Source organism: Arvicanthis niloticus, chromosome 1 (assembly GCF_011762505.2).
Source record: "Arvicanthis niloticus isolate mArvNil1 chromosome 1, mArvNil1.pat.X, whole genome shotgun sequence".
Lineage (NCBI taxonomy): Eukaryota > Metazoa > Chordata > Mammalia > Rodentia > Muridae > Arvicanthis > Arvicanthis niloticus.
The window spans coordinates 69769557-69788365 of NC_047658.1; the positions used below are offsets into that span (position 1 = coordinate 69769557).

The following is an 18809-nucleotide window of genomic DNA, read 5'->3' on the forward strand; positions in this document are numbered from 1 at the left end:
ATCCAGAAAACCCCAGATAATTTTTATAAAGTACAAAGCCGGAAGCTTCCTGATTTAAACTTACTACAAAGTTACAACACTCAAACTATGGTGAGCTAGCTCACAGACAGATATACATCACTGAATACATCAATGACATAAAATTTGAAAACTCAAAAATAATCTATTTGTTATGGTCAAAGCAAGTTTTTTTTTTTTTTAAAGATGTCAAGATAATGCTTTAGGAAAAAGAACCCCCACATTCCAAAATGTTGGGGTAATCTATTATCCATTTGCAAAAGAACCAAGCTGGACCCATTCCTTATGTCACACATAAAAAAGAGCAGTCTTACATATAAAAGCTAAGAGCATAAAACTCCTGGGGTTGGGGCAAAAGAAAAAAAGTTCACATTCCATAGGGGCCTCTTGAGTCCTCTCTTTATGGGCTACAATACAGATGAGCTTGTACTTTCATTTGCCCACAAATAGTCTTCCGTTTTTCTCTGCTAAACAGCTTAATATTCTTCAATTTGTTTTCTATCTTCCTGAATCTTTTTTTAAAGATTTATTTATTATGTATAGTGTTCTGTTTGCATGCATCCTACAGGCCAGAAGAGGGCACCATATCTCATTATAGATGGTTGAGAGTCACCATGTGGTTGCTGGGAATTGAACTCAGGACCTCCAGAAGAGCAGACAGTGCTCTTAACCTCTGAGCCATCTCTCCAGCCCCCTATCTTCCTGAATCTTGTTGGCATCCTATCTTCCTTGACTTCTGATTTTGTTCCTTTTTCTAAATTACTTTACTACAATTGAGTGAGGTTTTGACAGGTTGAAGGGACCACAAAGGTAAACACACATTCATTTCTACAACTCTCTGGGTTTTAAAACTGACAAAACTACAAGGAAGAGAAGTTAAACACCTTGTCTAAAACTGCAGAGAGCATGTGAGCTGGAGGTCACTTTCTCATCAGTTCTCCACTTTGACCTCAAAACAATATGAGGTTCTTTATTTTTGAAACCATCAAAGCTGGCAATTCTAAGCCCCAGAAATCCTTAGGAAGATGTGAGCTCGTTCTGCTGTAGAGAAGAAAAGGTAACAACAGGCAGGAGTAGAGGTTTATAACTAAAATGATAATGATGGGACCGAGGTGGGGCATGAAGCAAGAAGGGGAAATTCGAGATCTGCCTCCCCAGTTTATCTAATGCTACTCCCAGACAGAGAACACAGGAGGCACTTTAAAAGAATTCTGTGATAAACACTGAGGGACTAAACATGTGAAAATCCTAAGTCCTAGTCTTAATTTTTTGTTGATAGTGAGAATATTAAATTATCTAGATATCAGGCACTGTGGAGCCCAAAGTGTAAATAACAGTGGTTTATATAAGGTCGTGCATTTAGATAGGACAGGGGACATGCAGCAGGAATGCTCAAATAATGTGGCTCCAAGCAAGTAAGTCAAACTGTACTCTACTGAAAACCATTTCATATAGCCTGCTGAGTCAGACAACATAAAAATATGCTTTGCTTAAAATGCAAACAAGAGACTGCTGCTGCACAGCAAGAAAAGCTGTGATTTTATACCTTTGATAATCAAGAATTCCACTTTAATTTAGGAGGAAAGGCCTATACTTTGTTCCACTACTCACTCAGCATGAGGACAACATAGCCACTAACTTCTTTTACCAAAATTGGACAGGATAAACCATAGTTTCAATGAACTAGAATTACCTATGTGGGCTCACTACCTAACACATTGCTGGCATAACCTTGACTGTTTTCTTACACAGTACAAGGCTAGCCTTGTACCATTTTGAGGAGGATCTGAGGTGGCATACAGGTGGAATCACTATAAATGGTGTAATCTAACAGAAACTTCTTTACTGTACTCCATCAATTCTCATACATTCCTTTTCATATTTAAGGTACCAATGTTTTCATAATGCAGGTGGCCAAAAAACAGTTCTAAATTGACTGTGACTACTTGTATGTGAACAGCAAAACCAGAATCAGAAATTTCAGGATAGATGTTGACAGCTCGGGAGAAAATCTTGGAGACTGATATACAGTGCTCTTCTATCCACTAAGAACTGAACTGAGGGCTAGGTGTACAGTCAGATGAGGTCAGCAGAGATGTCCAAGGTAAGATGGTTTTACATAAGCATGATGTGGTGTGTGGGCTGCTGTTTGGTTTTAAGAAACACTCCGTGGCCAACGTTCCTGTGAGGCACAGAGAACTATATTGGTGAGAATGATTCACAAGAGTGAAGACTAACTATGAAAACGTGTCAGGAGCACTGCATTTTACTTTGCTCCCCTTTCCCTTTCTGCATGCACTCATAAGTGAAATAAGATCATGCCAAAAGAGCTCATACAAAATAATGAGAAATTTTTATAACCAAATTGAAAATGAACTCTTAAGTGATAAACTATTATGTCACAATTTAACTGATAGGTCTTTTTCTTAACAGTTCATCTGATGACTAATGGTGCTTTATATATATACAATATTTTCTTTATTCTCCTAACAACAAAATAGTGATTAATTTACTTACTTAAGTATAAACTCCCTTTGTATTGTATTTACTTTCATCAAAGTTGTTAGGTAATTGGAACTCACATTTGATGGAGGAACAAGTAACATTCAGAAAACATGAAAACATGGCATTTTTCCCAACAATTTAACACTGTCCACTCTAAATTTAAATGGGAGGGAGGGGCCACAGACTTACTTTATAGAAATGAAATTTAAAACGATGATTCTTGAACCAGTTGTGATGGTACGCACCTATAATTCCAGCACTGGGGACCATGAGGCAGGAGGATCATTAGTATACAATAAACAAATTTGTATTAAATTGTGTTATACAATGTGTTATACAACATTGTGTTATACAATGAGTCTGCATACATAGAATCCCATTTTCTCCTTTAAAATTGAATAAGATGAGTTTTATATACTTTTATTCTAATTAGTGAGGCCAAGAAGGGAATTCTATTTTGCTTTTTAAAATCTATCTTCATTCTTGTACAAGACAGGTAGTACTGAACCAATAGTACTGAAATAGAGCTGAAAACCATGTCTGTGGGCAAGTCCATGTCAATTCTTCTATTTCTGTATGGTCCATGAGTTGAGGGTAATGTCTGAAAGCATAGGAAGAGACTATTTAATGACATGAAAATTACATGGTCAAGGTAAGAAAATGCTTTGGATTCCAATTCCAACAGTTGTTTAAAAGAAACAAAAGCAAAAAAAAGAGGAGGCGACATCCAAACCCCAGTGGCCAAATAAAGCATTATGGGATCACAAGTACGCTAACTGACTGGCTTCCTTTACCCATTGACAGTAGAACTAAAGGGCTGCAGCAGACATTCTATGAGGCACTTCATAGAAAAGCTGCTGATCCTGTGCATAAACAACAGGTGCCACAAAGACAGCAGAAAACAGGAACAGAACAGAAAGGCTGCACTGGTCTGTTGGGCTGTGGTGTGAGCGTGGGTGTGGGTCCTGTTGGGCTGAATTGTGAGTCCCATGTCTACAGCCTCAAGGGGCTGGTGCTCAGAGAGGCAGAAGAGCGGGAATTTGACTGAGTTCACTCCACACTGCACCAGGCAGACATTGGGCTGTGAGAAGCTGCGGGGCTCTGCACCTGGGTGGAGAGAACACAGTCTGGGGCCCTGCAGGGGCTGGAGCTCTTGGGTTGGGGATCCCCAGGCTAAGGAGCAGCCGGGAACCGACTAGCTCAGCCCTTGGGCTCTCAGGTGCTGCTGAGAGGCCGAGGAAGGACCGAGATGGGGGCTTACGGGCTGGATCCACCCACAGCCAAAGGGGCGAGGGAGAGAAGATGAGCTCCAGTGGTGCTGTAGGAATGAGACTCTCGGTCGTAGCAACTTGCTTAGCTGGGTCACCGTATAGAGGTCAGTGATGGGAGGTTAGGAGGTGGCTCGATAGTTGAAGACCTTCTCCACGGTTACCCATGGCAGGCCCCAAAGAGAGGTAGTCCATGGTCTTAAAATGTTTATTATCGTGATGGAAAATGGATGAAGCTGTATCCCACATTCTCAGGGTGGGCCTGAGGATAAATACCTTTTGCAAGGAGGAGGGTCTAGGAAGAAATGCTTAATTGGCTATGCCCTCTGGCCTTTATGTATCTCATGAATATGGAGATATCTTAAGGTTCTGCGGTCTGTAGTCATGCCCTCTACCTGTGTTATGTGACTGGGTGGCCACAAGGCACTTTTTGGGAGGGGCTGTAGCAGGCTGTGGCTATGTGAAAGGAACTAGGAAGCCCAGGAGCAAGGCCAAACTCCTACCTTCCCTTTAGGGTCTCTGGGGTTCAAGGCCTGTGCTTGACCAGGTACCCAGTTGCCTCTCACAGCCCACTGCCCAACACTTGTCAGGTAAAGCCTTAGGATTTATTTGAAATGAATGTTATATATTTACCAATCACATTTATAAAAGTATTTCTTTAACTTGCTACTACAGAAAGAAAAAAGAAACAAAACCCTTTGCACTCTAGGAGTTTGTATTAATTTATCCCACCCAAGTTTGACATAGTAACAATGAAAAAAAACCAACTAGTGACATACAAAAATTAACAGTGGACATAGCATGTTATGGGTGCTCAGGTGATGGGGAGGGAAAAGGCACAGGCTGGAGTAGCCTCAAAGAGCTTCCTGAGAGTAGGTCTGTATAAAGTGAGGGAAGGGGAGTGCAAGCAAAATAAACACAGCAGTTGGCACGGGCAAAAAGCCTTCAGTGGGCTGACAGTGTGGCTCAGTGGAAAGGAACATGAGTGGCATGTTTGCTGCCTGAGTTCAATACTCATCAAAAACCAATAAAAAAAATTTAATGTCATTGTCTGAGACATAACTATGGAGAGCTTTTGAGGCTTCCATTTATAAGTGTAATGTTTGATCTAGTTCCTAAACTTGGCAGAGTCACCAGTGTGTAGGTGGCAACTCCTTACAAAACAGTTTTCAGTCAGAGAATAAGAGATGAACAGGGCAAGAACAGAAAAAAATAAGATTCTATAAAATGAAGCTACTGCGGAAATAATTGCTATTAGATAGTACTTTCCTTTATGAATGGACTTGCTTTCAGGTTAGAATTAAAGAGGAAAAGATAATCAGGAATGGATCCTTTCAATAAAGAGACCAGTTACAAGCATGATCTAGTTTTAAGTCTTATAAACTTATAAGGACTACTATACGTACAATCTGGAGAAAGAAAGCACAAATTCTATTACTATATAAAGTTTAACAAACTTTCATAAGAAAGAAATACAGCTCTGGTTATGTCATCTTCAAGGCACCAGTGGAGAAATAAGATTATTCTTAGACTAGGGGTAAAAATAGGTGTCTGCCAATAGTCAGCACTTAATGAAGTATCAGAGAGGGCTGATAAAGTGCATTCCACTCAGCCTGGTGACCAGCATTCAACCCAGGACCCACAGAGTAGAAAGGGAGAGCCAGGATTCCTGTAAGTTGTGTTCTGCCCTCCCACGCGTGTACACACACACAAACTTAATAAATAAACGCAAAATTAATTTTTAAAGGCACCACAAAAATATGGCAAAAATCCTATTCTAAGGAAGCTCTTGAGGATGAGACAGATAGCAAAGAGAAGGATAGCAATGGTTATGTCAGATGAATGTTATATCTACAAAGAGACAAAACAGCTACAATGGTGTGGTTCCTACTAGGAAATAACCAAATGAAGAAAAATATACAATCAACCATGGCAGAAGGGGAAGGAGAAAACGTTCAGCCATAAGCTGTATATTTTAAGCGAATGTTTCAAATATAATTAGATATAATAGAGTTGAAGATCTGCTTAGAGTGTTACTGCTAATGCTTATGAACCTCATGAGCCTGTCCTGGTCACTTGTCACAAACTCTCTAGACAAGGAATTTTGTAACAGAGGCTAATATTGAAGTTTAATTGCAGCCAGTCAAATAAATCAAGGCACTGCTGCTTCTAAGATGCCCTCATTAGCCGGGCGGTGGTGGCGCACGCCTTTAATCCCAGCACTCGGGAGGCAGAGGCAGGCGGATTTCTGAGTTCAAGGCCAGCCTGGTCTACCGAGTTTCAGGACAGCCAGGCCTACACAGAGAAACCCTGTCTCGAAAAACCAAAAAAGATGCCCTCATTAGCAGTATTTTAAAGAGGGAAAAAAAAAAAAAAAACAAACAAACAAAAAAAAAACAACCAACCAACCAGATGGCTGGCTGGGAGTTGTAGTAGAATTGGAGTGGTCATTACTAGAGATAAGAACACACACTTAAAGCAGATACTACAATTCGAAAAACTATATATAATTTGAATCAAAGCATTAGAAATTATTTAACTTAAATTTTGCATTAGGAAGGAAACAAGTAGGTTCTGTTACATAGCCAGCAAGGTTTAAATTCTGCAATAATAGTATTTCTATTATAAAGATGGCTCAAAAAAGCTCCTTTTGTAACACTGAAAATTGGATTTATACTATTTGGTGTCATTCCTTCTATGATACCATGATGGTTGAGACCCAGGCAGAGAAAAAACTAACAAACAAACCAACCAAGCTTGCTAATGGCAGAAGATAAAAAGACTTGGCAGTAAGCAAAATCAGTGTTTCTGGTGGAATTTGAAATGGCTGGAATTCTCTATACATTCTCTTAGTCAATCTTCAAAACACATTGCTAGTATATGCTGGAGATAGTAGTCATTTGGAACATCTAAGTGTAGCATCGAACCTTTTAATGACTCTATTAATTAACAGCTTCTTGGGACAGAAAGTAGATCAGCAGATAAAGGGGCTGCCATCAAGCCTAACACACTGAGTTTGATCCCCAGATTCACATGGTTGATGGAAAGAACCCCGTATTGCAAGCTGTCTTCTGACCTCCATATGTACACTGTGGAATGCCCACAAACTAAGTAACTTTTTAATAGTTTCTTTTCTAGAAGAAACTATTTCATAACCTGAAATGCTTTCCCTAACCCGACCCCCACTCCTCCCAAATCTGCCTTCAAGTGATATACCATGGAAAGGTTTAAAAATCAAAAATGAAAGCTAATTACTCTCTTGGAGATTCTAAAAGAGTAGGTTTGCTGACAGTAGGCAACAATAGACCTTTGGTCAGAAGATTCCAGGTAAATGTTAAGTTGCTTAAAAAGTTGCAATAAGAGGGTAGCAGAGGGAATTACCTTCTTTACCCATGGTGCAAAGAAAGAAGGGATTTGTAGTTAAAAAAAAAATCAGGCTCTCACACTTGTTAACACTGGGACGTGGTAGAAGTCAATGACTATACTCCATATAGACATGTCTAAGTGTACAGTTTTTTCATTCTTTTCCTGATATGGATGAATCAGAATTGGTCTAAAGTCATACTAATTCCATTCCTATGCCAATGGTTTAGAAAAATAAAGATGGAGTGGGCAAAGTATAGCAACTATAACTACCAACCACACTGTTAAGAAGCAAGAAAAAAAAAAACCCCACTATTTTAATCATGGCAAAAGAAAAGATGAACAAAGCTGTGGGACTGAGTTGGGTTATAATAAAGGCATAAACTTTGGAAAATCCTACAAATAATAAATATCCACACCAGATGTGGTAGCATACACATATAATCCTAACATTCAGGAGGCTGAAGCAGGACAGCAAGTTCAAGGATAGCCTAAACTGCATAGTTAAAATCCTGTCTCAGAAACAACAAAAGTTTATTTTGTAAAAATTAAATAAGAGGAGCCAGGGATATATGAATGAGGGGAAAGCTACCTTTTCCATTTATTCAATTAGATTACTAAATCTCCTCATATTAAAAATATAGCAATAGCACAAATAAATAAACCAACAGAAAAGGAGAAACACCTCATTAAAAAAAATGCCCCAAATCTATGCAGAAATGTGTCACAGATAAAGATGTAATTTAATCGATGAGGAAAAAACTTCTTTACTAATGTGATATTTACATAATGAGAAAAGGTCTTCAAAGAAATAATATTACAAAAACCAGGCAGCCTGTAGACAGAGCTAAACTAGGGCTGTTACTGAATTAGCATAGTTCAGTAAATTCGAAAGAGATGTAAAACCAGAAGCTGCAAAGATAGTGGGAAAAAGTCATATAGGAATTCCCTTACAATATGAATGAGAAAAGGCCTTTTACGGAACTTAAAATTCAAAGCAAGAAATTCCAGAATAGATAAAGTAATTTTAAGACATTTTTACATGAGAAAAAGAGATGCAAAATAAAAGGGCAACTGGGAAACTATTTCTAACACCAATAAAGAGAAAATATCCCTAACACATGAAAAGTTTTAAAGAACTATTAGCAAACTGTTTGGCAATTTCTTCAAAAGTTCGATTTAATTTACAAATGACCTTACAATTCTAGTCTTACATATGTACACAGGATAAATATATTTCTACACAAATAGGTATTTATGACATAATTCCTATGAGATAAAAAGTAAAACATCCCAAGTGTCCATCGACTCTTTGGCAAGGTAGGGGTTATATATTGACACAATAGAATAAATTCAGTCATAGAAGGACATGAGGTATGGATATACCACAGCACTAGAGAGTTTCTTTGTGCACAATGAAAATGGTTTGGAATTAGTGATGATCACTGTGCAGTCTGGTAGACAGAATAAAAATCAATTAGTTTTATTCATTCATTGAAGTACTAGTGATCAAACCCAAGGAATCCATCATGCTAAATACATGGTCTACCAGTGATCTTTATCACTAGCCCAAACTGTACACTATACTGTAAAAGCATGAGTTCTATAGTATTAAAATATAATTTATGCTGGGAGATGGTGGTGCACACTGGGGAGTATAATTTCAACACTTGGGAGGCAGAGGAAAGCATTCAAGGCCAGCCTGGTCTACAGCATTAATTTCAGAACAGTCAGAGCTATACAGGGAAACCCTGTCTTGAAAAACATATACATATATATATGCATGCATATATATATATGTGTGTGTATAATTTATTTTAATAATATTTTTAAAGTAAACAAACCAGAAACAGAGGAATTTGGTTTTTTACCAGCACAATCTGTAACCTTCAGCAAACACTTCACAGTGCTCTTTCTTTATCTATGTTATTCTAGACACCACACTCTCTAACCCAAGATCAATGAACTAAAAAAATCTAGAGTACTGGGTTTGAATGCTGTTTCTGCCAATGATTCTGAGGTATCAGGTAAGTAAATGGATATTTGTTAAAAGAAAATGTTGCCTGAGCATGTGGGGCATGACTGTAATCACAGTGCCTTGTCAGAAACAGAAGAATTAAGGGTTTACAAGATACTTTCTCAAAAAGAAGCAGTGGTCATGGGGGAAAAGCCAAATTAACCCACCCTTGCCCTAGTTTAATTCATTGGACACACACACATACATACATGAATGCATATACACACATACACAGACACACACCCAAAGACCACAGATTTATATGCACCAGTTTGGTTGGTTGGTTGCCCTAGTTTAATTCATTGGAATTAACACACACACACACACACACACACACACACACACACACCACACAAGACCACTGATTTATATGCACCAGTTTATTTGTTTGTAAACATGGTTTCTCAGTTTAGCCTTGGCTATTCTGGAACTCACTTTGTAAACTAGTCTGGCCTTGAACTCAAAGATAGACTTGCCTCTATCTCCTTAGTGCTAGGATTAAAGGTGTGTGCCACCACCGCCTAACCTTGAAGAGTTTTTTAAGTGGTACTCCCCTCAAGCTAATCAGGGTTTCCAGGCAAGGACCCTAATCCAATTTAATGAGAGTAGCTTCAAAGTCTGTAGTAAATTCAAACAACTATATGTTTGTATCATCTAAGAACATCTATTAAGAAATTATGCCACCAGGATTTCAAGCCTTACTCAAGAGCAGCACTAGTATACATAAAAAAGGAATGACTCCCAAAAGCTAAAGCCAGATTGAATTCTAGTTCTACCACATACCAGTGGGGTGACTTTTGATCTGATACAAAATTTCCTTACCAATAAATGAGGGAAGAATATCTATTTTGTAGGACTGTAGGTAAATTAAACCAAACCTCATAATTAAGTTGCAGTGACAATGCAAAACATAAGTATTACTGTATTATCTATGAATATACTGGAATTTCTAAGTAATGATAAAACTCAAGAAAATTAATAAACTTGGAACTCATAAAGTTGGAATAAACAAATGTATATAAAATTTAGTGAAAAATGAAACAAAAAAGCAGGACAAACACTTCTAATTCCAGCACTAGGAAGCCCAGGAAAAAGGATTGCCTAGAATTTGAGCCAGCCTGAGCAGTAGTTGCAAAAATAATCCAAAAAAACAAAACACAAGAACAACAACAAAAAAAAAATCAGTTGGGTGTGGTGGTGAATGCCTACAATTCCAGCACTCAGGAAGCAAATTCAGGTGGACCCAGATCAGCTTGGTCTACATAGTGAGTTCCAGGCTAGCCATGGCTATATAGTAAGACTCTGTGTCCATCAAACCAAGGCAGGGAGGAAGTGGTAAGTAAAATGCAAGTAGAAGAAGAAATTTCAAATAAAAAAAAAAAAAAGTGCTTTGAAACAGACAGAAATGAGACTTGTCAAATCAGGACTGAAAAAAGAATCCTAGAGTGACAACATATACAACTCAAGTATAAATAGGGTAATACCCATGAACAAAAAGCATAGTTTCTGTCTCGATACCCAATCGTACTCCCTAGAGCCCTAGCAACTAACTTTTATGTATGCCTTACTTATTAGCAAGCATATTTGAGTCTTGGTTCTCACATTTACTAAAATAAAATATTTCCTCTGCCTTTGACTCTATCTTACAGAGCAAAAATCCAGATTTCTAGGACTCTCAGGTTCCTCAACCACAAGACAGTGGTAAAATGGGACAGTAAGATCTTTTTCAGCTTTATGTTTCTAAACGGAAGAATCTCTTTTACTATTAGCATGAGACTTATTAGAAGCTTATGCACCAATAAGAAAGCAGAAAAGAAAAATACGACACTTGAGGATCACATACAATTCATCACCATCGGTTCCTCTCTTCACAGCACTATAACACAGAAGCACTTTTCTGTAGGGTCCGGTGACTGGCATACACCTGTAATCTTAGTGCACAGGTGGTTACGGGAGGAAAGCCAACTCCAGGCCAATCTGGGCTACAAGCAAGACCCTGTATCACACAAAGAAAGAAACAGCATCTTTCTAAAGCATTATCTTCTCCAGAATAAGTAATGACCTAAATCAATAAAACCAAAACAATTATTTAAAAGGGATAAAGAACCAGCAACTATAAAAGTGTTAATGAACAGATTTTCAGATTTTCTCTTAGTATTGTCCTCCAATTCTTCATTTTTAGAAAACTTATTTTGATAAAGCAAGGAGTTGAAGTCCACTTAAACTTACCTGAAGCATGTAGAACTGGTTTTCAAAACTAGCATTTAAATACATTTGTACAGATGAGTACCAATGTACTGAAAGATCGAATTGTAATTAGAAAAAAACGGCCCCTAAGCTAGGTGTGGCAGGAGGATCATGAGTTCAGGGTTAGACTTGGCTGTAAATCGAGACATCTCAGGAAAAAAAAAAACAAAAAAACAAAAAAAACAAAAAACAAAACCACATGCCACATGAAAAATAATCATTACATTTATTTTATACGTCAGGCTAATTTTCCAAAATAATGGTATAGGTCAGCTTCCAAATTCTCTTTATTTATGTTAAAAGCTCAATCTTTATGTCTTTTCATGACCAATCCTTATTTTATCTTATAACAAGCCTTCCATTTCACTTTCTATTATGCCTCCATAAATATATCTTCAGTCAATTTTTTTTGTTGTTTTTCTACTATAGATCATACATAATCTCTTGGATTCTGACTTTTCCAGCCATTTTAATAAGCAGGACTCTCATCTCCTATACTCAGCCTTCACAGAACTACATCCACCTTTTCTTGCTTTTCGGTCAGTCTGTGGACATGCTACTTCTTTGGAATTAAATGTATCTTTTTGGTAGTCTTCTGCCTAGGAATATCTACCAGCTTATCTCTCGAATCCCAAATACAACACAGACCTCTTTTCTCTTTACCATCAGTAGTCTTCCAAATAGCCCAATGACTATCCAATTCTCTCTGCTTCCCAGGAACTCTTAGTAGTATGATCATGCTTTCTTCAGCAGGCAAGTATCCTATAACTTGACACAAGTCTGTCAGGGATCTAATTTTCCAAAGTTTCTTTTGTTTGCTCAGCTATTAAATTGGGAGTGTAGCTCAGTTATGTAGCATTTGTCTAGTTCTGGGTTCCAGTCTCAATACCACAAAAATGAATAAATGTTTCTAACCCACACACACAAGCACACACACACTCAAGTCCTAGTCCCTTTCCAGCAAACCGTTTACCCCCATTTTATTGTTAAGTGGCTACTCCCAGTGACTCTAATTCTGAGACCAATGGATAGTTTCCCTCAGGTCCCATTTGCTTGGCAAAACAAAACAAATGACCAAATCTTCTTCTTCTGTCTTCCCAGATTTTACCTACCCAGTGCTTCCATTTAATAAACCTATTCCTAATTATTTCTCAGTCTCTGGATACTAATGGTCACTGTTCCAAACTCAGCTGTCTTCCTCATCACACCCCACCTATTTCCCTAGCCTTTTGGCTCACTCCCTTTAACAGTCTCCTAGCCATGTTCTCTATCTTCCTTAGGCCTACTCCCTAAGCTTCCCCGTTCACTCCCTCATTCTTCTGGAAACTTTCTCTAGAACCTTCTACTCTCTAGTCTTTGCCTCATGTTTTCTATAACCCTCAGGTGAACGGCTTCTTACTCCTGGCTAACTTACTTGATCCACCAATTCCCTTCAACTTTTCTCTCAGTCATTCCCTATTCCCCTCAACTATGGCAGATTTCTCCACATCTCACTGATTCGCTTTCTCCCAATTTCATCACTTCTAGAGTTGATTCCTATCATCCCTTAGATTAACCTTTCATCTTTCTTAACCTTGTCCTTATTCCCCTTCTCTCTCCAACAATGTTATCAGTTCTCCAGTGGACTACTCCCTTGGCGACTCACCTAGTCTCCCAATCTACCTTCTACTCTTATCTAAACATCTCCAGGCCATGGACAGCATTTCCTCCAAATCACAGCGTCCCTTCCCGTGGCACTCCGAATGCCCAAACACCAATCTCCAATGGCCTGGGCCTGGCCTCCTGGGAGAGAGGTACAAGTCACGTACCCCATCCGCATCTTGGCTCCGCTCTGACTGCCCCCGCTGCCGGGTAGAGGAGGGCGAGAAGGTAGGCGGCCGAGGTGCATGCTTTTTTCAAGGGCCGACATCAAAGGGAGGCCGCACGTCGACAACAGTGCCCCAAGGTCCGTCCCACGATACGTGCAGCACAACCGGTCACAGCTCACTCCTCTAATGACGCCCAGTCGCCTTTGGACAGCAACCAGCCACCGGCAGCGCCGCCTACCTCCCACTGGCTCAGTAAACCCCACCCCCTCGCCTCAGCGCTTCCACCGGAAGTGCGCAACAGCCTTCGCACAAAGGAAACTGGGTAACGGAGTCTGCGGATCCTGAGACTCCTATCAGAGAACTCGATAACCCTAGCGAGAAGAGGCCTCTTGAAGGCAATGCATGCTGGACAATGAAGTCCTCAAACACTGTATCAATTTGCGCTTGCGCAGCTGCAGGTGCCCTGGTCCAACTTCGCAAAGGTAGGGAAGCAAAGCATCATGGGTGTTGTAGTCCATTTGCAGGGACTCTTATTGGCGCCTTCTTTTGGCACCGCTTTCCGGGAACTGTTGGAGGAAGAGTGTTTTTTCCTGCGTCCCAGGCTTCCCAGCGGCGCCCGTTGCCGGGGAACGCAGGCGCCGTGGGAAGGGATGGCGGGAGCGTACTGTCTAGGAGCTGGCACCTGCGTTGAATTGGTGACGAAGGGCCCAGGCTCGGCATGAAACAACGGAAAGGCCAAGTGCCTGGGGGCGGCCGTGGGCGCAAGAAGAGAGGTAACTTTATCTGTCTAAGGTTGAGGAAAGCATAAAAAAGCTAAGGAATTCTAAGGAGACTTCCACCCGCTCCGGTTAAACAAAACAAAAGAGGACGGAAGAGAGACTAACCAGGGAACCAGAAAGTTAAGAGAAAAAAAAATTTTTTTTAAAGAATGGAAAGTAAGTAGCGCCTGTGGGTCGATATATGAGACCAAGTCAGGATTAATAGATACGGAGAGGAGAACAACAAAATTAAACGTGTTCTTTTTACAACAAGGATAAGTGTATGTGTGTTAGAGGGATTCGGAGTAGGGGGAAAGGACTTAACTATGTCCTGAAGAACTCTAGATGATGAAAGGGTGTGTATAGAGGACATCGTGAAATCAGTAACCCATGCTGACTCAAAAAGCAAATAAAACCACTTATGTATATACCTTTTTATTTCTCTGACTTTTTTCTTGGGAAGTGATTGTGTTTCATAAGAATATACTGAAATCTAATCAGGAATCAATAAAAATAGCTCTTTCAACTAAAATAATTTGTGTACTGTGGAGTGAAGAAAAGGTAATTCGTTGAAATTCAAACTTATATGCATATACGGACTCCTCCTTACTTAGAATCACTTGAATCCAACCTAAATCCTCTTAGTTATCCAGGTCCTATAAAGTGACCAGAAAGGGGGCCCTATAGATCCCAGGCTGGCCTTGAACTTGATCTTCCTCCTGTATTCTCTCAGTTTTTTGTTTTGTTTTGTTGTGTTTTTTGTTTTTAAGTCTTCTCTAGAGCTTTCAGAAAGGGTACTGACTGGAAGGAAAGCCAGGATTGTAACTGATCGCTTCATTTACATTTGATTCATCGTCTCTCTGTAACCTAGTAGGATTCAAAGTTAATATTATGAACCCAGAACCAAAAATAGCAAATCTAAAAATGTTAAGTCTCTGTCCTTGACTATATGACCAGCTGTGACGGTGCACAGCTTTAAGCCCAGTACTTGGGAGGCAAAGGCAGGCAAATCTCTGTGAATTCAAGGCCAGCCTGGTATACAAATTAAGTCTAGAACAGCCAGAGCTGGTTAGACTGAGAAACCCTGTCTCAAAACAAACAAAGAACAACAAGAAAAAAAAAAAAAGAGTGAGGTTAAAAATAATGTATCTTCTCCATTATTTTATCTATTTATTCATTTTACAGCCCAATCGATGCCCCATCCCCCGCTCACAGAGTCCTGACCCCCCACAATAATGTATCTTAACTGTGGTTAAGTATTGATTTGCAACAGTATTTAACAAAACTTCCAACTACTGAGATTTTAAAATCTGTCCACTTGTTTTATTGTCTTATGCTTTTCAAATAGTATCTTTCAATTAAAGAAAAGTTTGGATTAACATAAGTGACCAGGTAGGTTATTCTGTGGCCTGTTTTTCTAGTTACTTCTCAATATTAGAAGTTTTGTTTATTCTTCATTCAAAGATATATAAAGTGTACACATCCCAGCTCTCAGGAGGAAGAGGCAGAGTGGCAGGTAGATCTCTGTGAGTTGAGGCCAGCCTGTTTTAAGTAAGTGAATTCCAGACAAGCCAGAATTACCTAGTAAGATGTCTCAAAAAAAAAAAAAAGCAAATTCTGTTTTCCAAGGTTAGACCAGATTTTAACTCCGTTTGTTGTATTCCTTCATAGGTTTGAGTGACATTTCACCATCTACAAGCCTGCCACCTCTTGTTGAAGGGCAGTTACGTTGCTTTCTCAAACTTACTATTAATAAAGTCATATGGAAGATTGCGAAGCCTCCTGCTTCTGTATTTGTCCGAGTAAGATGGTGGGGAGAAACATCAGACGGAACCCTCTTTTGTCCCAGGGATGCATTGCAGACTGAGCCAAAAGCTGTGAGAACAACTACCCGGTACGCTATTCGTTGTGGCCCAAAGCAGTTCACCTCGTACCTAACAGGTATGGGTTTTTGTTGTATTGTCTTTAACTGCAACCCTGATATGAAACATGCTTGTTGTCAGCAGTCCAGTATCTAAACAGACACCATTTTTAAACTGTCTTCCCTGCCAAGCACATACAGTCAAGGACAGAGCATCTTTAGATTTTCCCACCACTTTTTAATGCTGGGTTCATAATATTAACTTTGAATCTTATCAGATTTCAGAAAAATGGTAAATTGAAAGGTAAATGGTATTTATTTGTAAAACGTAAATGCTCAACTGAGGAGGGTTAGCAGGTCAGTAAGAGAAAAAGGTATCTTTTAATACAGGGATCAATAGTCATACATTTGTTGGTACATCCTATGAGATAACTATACATCATTTGAATATTCAAGTTGGTATGGAACTATAGGATTTAGGGAAAGTAAGTTTACATTTCTGACCTATTTCCTCACCTGTAAAATGAGATCAAATACCTGCCCTTTGACCTTCTGGGTATTCTCATGAAGAAGCAACGTGGTTGAGTTGAAAGAACACAGCTGAAGTCTAGACAGTTAAGTTTGATTCAGACCTGGATTGCTGTGTGATGCTAGGAGGTGGTGGTGGTGTTGTTTCAAGACAAGGTTTCTCTATATAACTCTGGCTGTCCTAGAACTCACTCTGTAGACCAGGCTGGCCTGGAACTTAGAGATCTACCTGCCTCTGTCTCTGTCTCTGCCTTTCAGTTGTTGGAATTAAGACATGCACCACCTAGTCTGATGACCTGAGTTTGATCCCCAGGCTCCACATGGTGGGAGGAGAGAACTAACTGCAAGTTGTCCTGTGGCTTCTCCATGTGTGCTGTGATTCACTCAGACACATAACACAAAAATAAATAAATGGAAGTCTAATTTAAAAAATAAATTATAAGGAGAATAATGAGGCATGAAAGAGTCTAGTTATTAGTAAGTAAGCGGTAGATGCTAGTGCATTTCTCTTAATCCACATGTGTGCATCATTCGCAGCCTTCAGAGTACTTTTGCATCAGTTTATATAATTTTTGAGATGACTATGTTAAGTAATTTGTTTAAAGTCATATAAAGTCATTCAGTAACTGCTATGTGGGAAGACACTGTCCTGTGTGATCTATATGCAGTATCCTCAGTTCCCCCACACAGATGTTAAGATGCCTATTTTATAAATGGTTGTGAGTTCCACCAAAACAGCTTATGAATATTAGAGCCAAGAAAACCTCACATGGATCTTCTCATTATAAGGCCTACTTTCCATTTTAAGTATTGGACAAATAGTAATAATGAACCGTTTCTCAGCATTGGTAAGAAAATATTTAGAATTTGTACTGTCCTGATATGATTTTAGATTCTGTCTGTGTACACTTTGTTCTCTTTCTATAGTTAAGATCATGAAGGGATGAGGGGTAAATTGTAGAATATAGTAAGGGGTCTATTTCTGTTTGTCTTGGTTTCAAGTGTTTTCAGTACCTTAATACAATGCAAGACCAACAACCCCTGAAGTCATGCCAGAGCAGCCCTTTCTCACTCAAAGAATGAGAAGGAACTAAAAGATTGGTTGTATTTGTATTTCAATATTTTAGAACCAGTGCTTGAATTCTTGTCAAATACATTTACTATTACTTTTTTTTTTTTTTTTTTTTTTTTTTTTAATGAGTCCGAGTCTCACTACATGGCTTTGGCTGGTCTAGAATTTACTGTATAGACCAGACTGGCTTCCAACTCACGGAGATCAATTACTCTGTCTCTACCTCTATAGTGCTGGGATTAAAGGCTGTACCACCACACCTGGATGAATACATTTAATAGTACATAAAAGTTGTTTATGTGTGTGTCTCAGATGTTGTTCCTCAGGTTCTGTCACGTGTGTGTGTGTGTGTGTGTGTGTGTGTGTGTGTGTACACGTATGTGTGAGAGACAGACAGACCCTAGGTTTCACTGTGGTGGCACTTGCTAGGTTGACTGGCCTGCAAACTCCAGATATCTATTTGTCTCCACTTCCTCAGTAAATGCCACCTTGTGTGACTTTGTACAAGGATTCTGGGAATGGACTTCAATCCTTGCAAGACATGCAGTTTACCCACAAAGCCATCTTCCCTAGCCTTTGAAGGTTGATTTTCTTAACACATATTTAGCATGCATGCTAAGTATTCCATATAATCCCCTTAACATGCAGTATTTGTGATCCTTTTCTAAAAGTCTTGTTCTTTCAGTGTTGGGCTCATTCCTCCTTCCTCAAATAGTATGGTAAGTAAGTGCCTGGTTTACTTCCAATTTAGTTGTTCATTTTATACCCTTTAGCTTACTTCTAAAAAACAAAATAGTGGAAGCGATCTGAATATGTTGTAATTGTTTCTGATTAGATATGGCCGTGCTGGTGTTGGAAGTAATCACCAAGTTTGATCATCTTCCGGTCGGCAGAGTTCAGATCAGTGGACTTGCCCAGCTGTCTCCAACCCATCAAATCAATGGGTTTTTTACCATTGTTTCACCAGCATCTAAGAAACTTGGAGAACTTCAGGTAAAAATGTTCTAATTCTTTACTGCTGTGTTACCACTTTTCTCATTACTCTGACCAAATACATGATAGGAAGCAGCGTAAGGGTTGATTTTGACTCCTGATTTGAGGATACCGTGACTTGTGGGGAAGGCATGTAGCAGGAGCCTGAGGCTGCTTGCTCACATTTGGGAAGATCAGAAAGCAAAGAGGACAGGAGCCTGTAAACCTCAAGCCTCTCTCCAAGTGCCTCAAGTCTTTCACTAGACCCCCACCTCCTGAAGGTTCCACAACTTTCCACAACAGCCCCACCTGCTGGAGATCAAGTATTCAAATACAGGAGTTTGTGGGGGATATTTCATGACCAACCAGTATCCAGTCTGGGGGCAGAAGAT

At 39.4% G+C, this 18809-nt stretch overlaps 2 protein-coding genes across 3 annotated transcripts in view; one reads left to right on the forward strand and one right to left on the reverse strand.

The window, feature by feature from the left end:
• The window catches only part of Ppme1 (protein phosphatase methylesterase 1), a 46629-nt gene extending 33109 nt beyond the window's left edge, over window positions 1-13520 (reverse strand). Inside the window, exon 1 of the mRNA XM_076938797.1 lies at window positions 13227-13520. Coding sequence (XP_076794912.1) covers window positions 13227-13327 — 101 coding nt within the window. The 5' untranslated portion in view covers window positions 13328-13520. The remainder of the gene's footprint in view (window positions 1-13226) is intronic.
• Window positions 13521-13793: 273 nt separating this feature from the next.
• C2cd3 (C2 domain containing 3 centriole elongation regulator) overlaps window positions 13794-18809 on the forward strand; it is a 94533-nt gene continuing 89517 nt past the window's right edge. For both annotated transcript variants that reach the window (XM_034498349.2, XM_076938795.1), the window contains exons 1-3: window positions 13794-13999; window positions 15656-15925; window positions 18281-18438. In XM_034498349.2, the coding sequence (XP_034354240.1) occupies window positions 13945-13999; window positions 15656-15925; window positions 18281-18438 (483 nt within the window). In that variant the 5' untranslated portion in view covers window positions 13794-13944. The remainder of the gene's footprint in view (window positions 14000-15655; window positions 15926-18280; window positions 18439-18809) is intronic.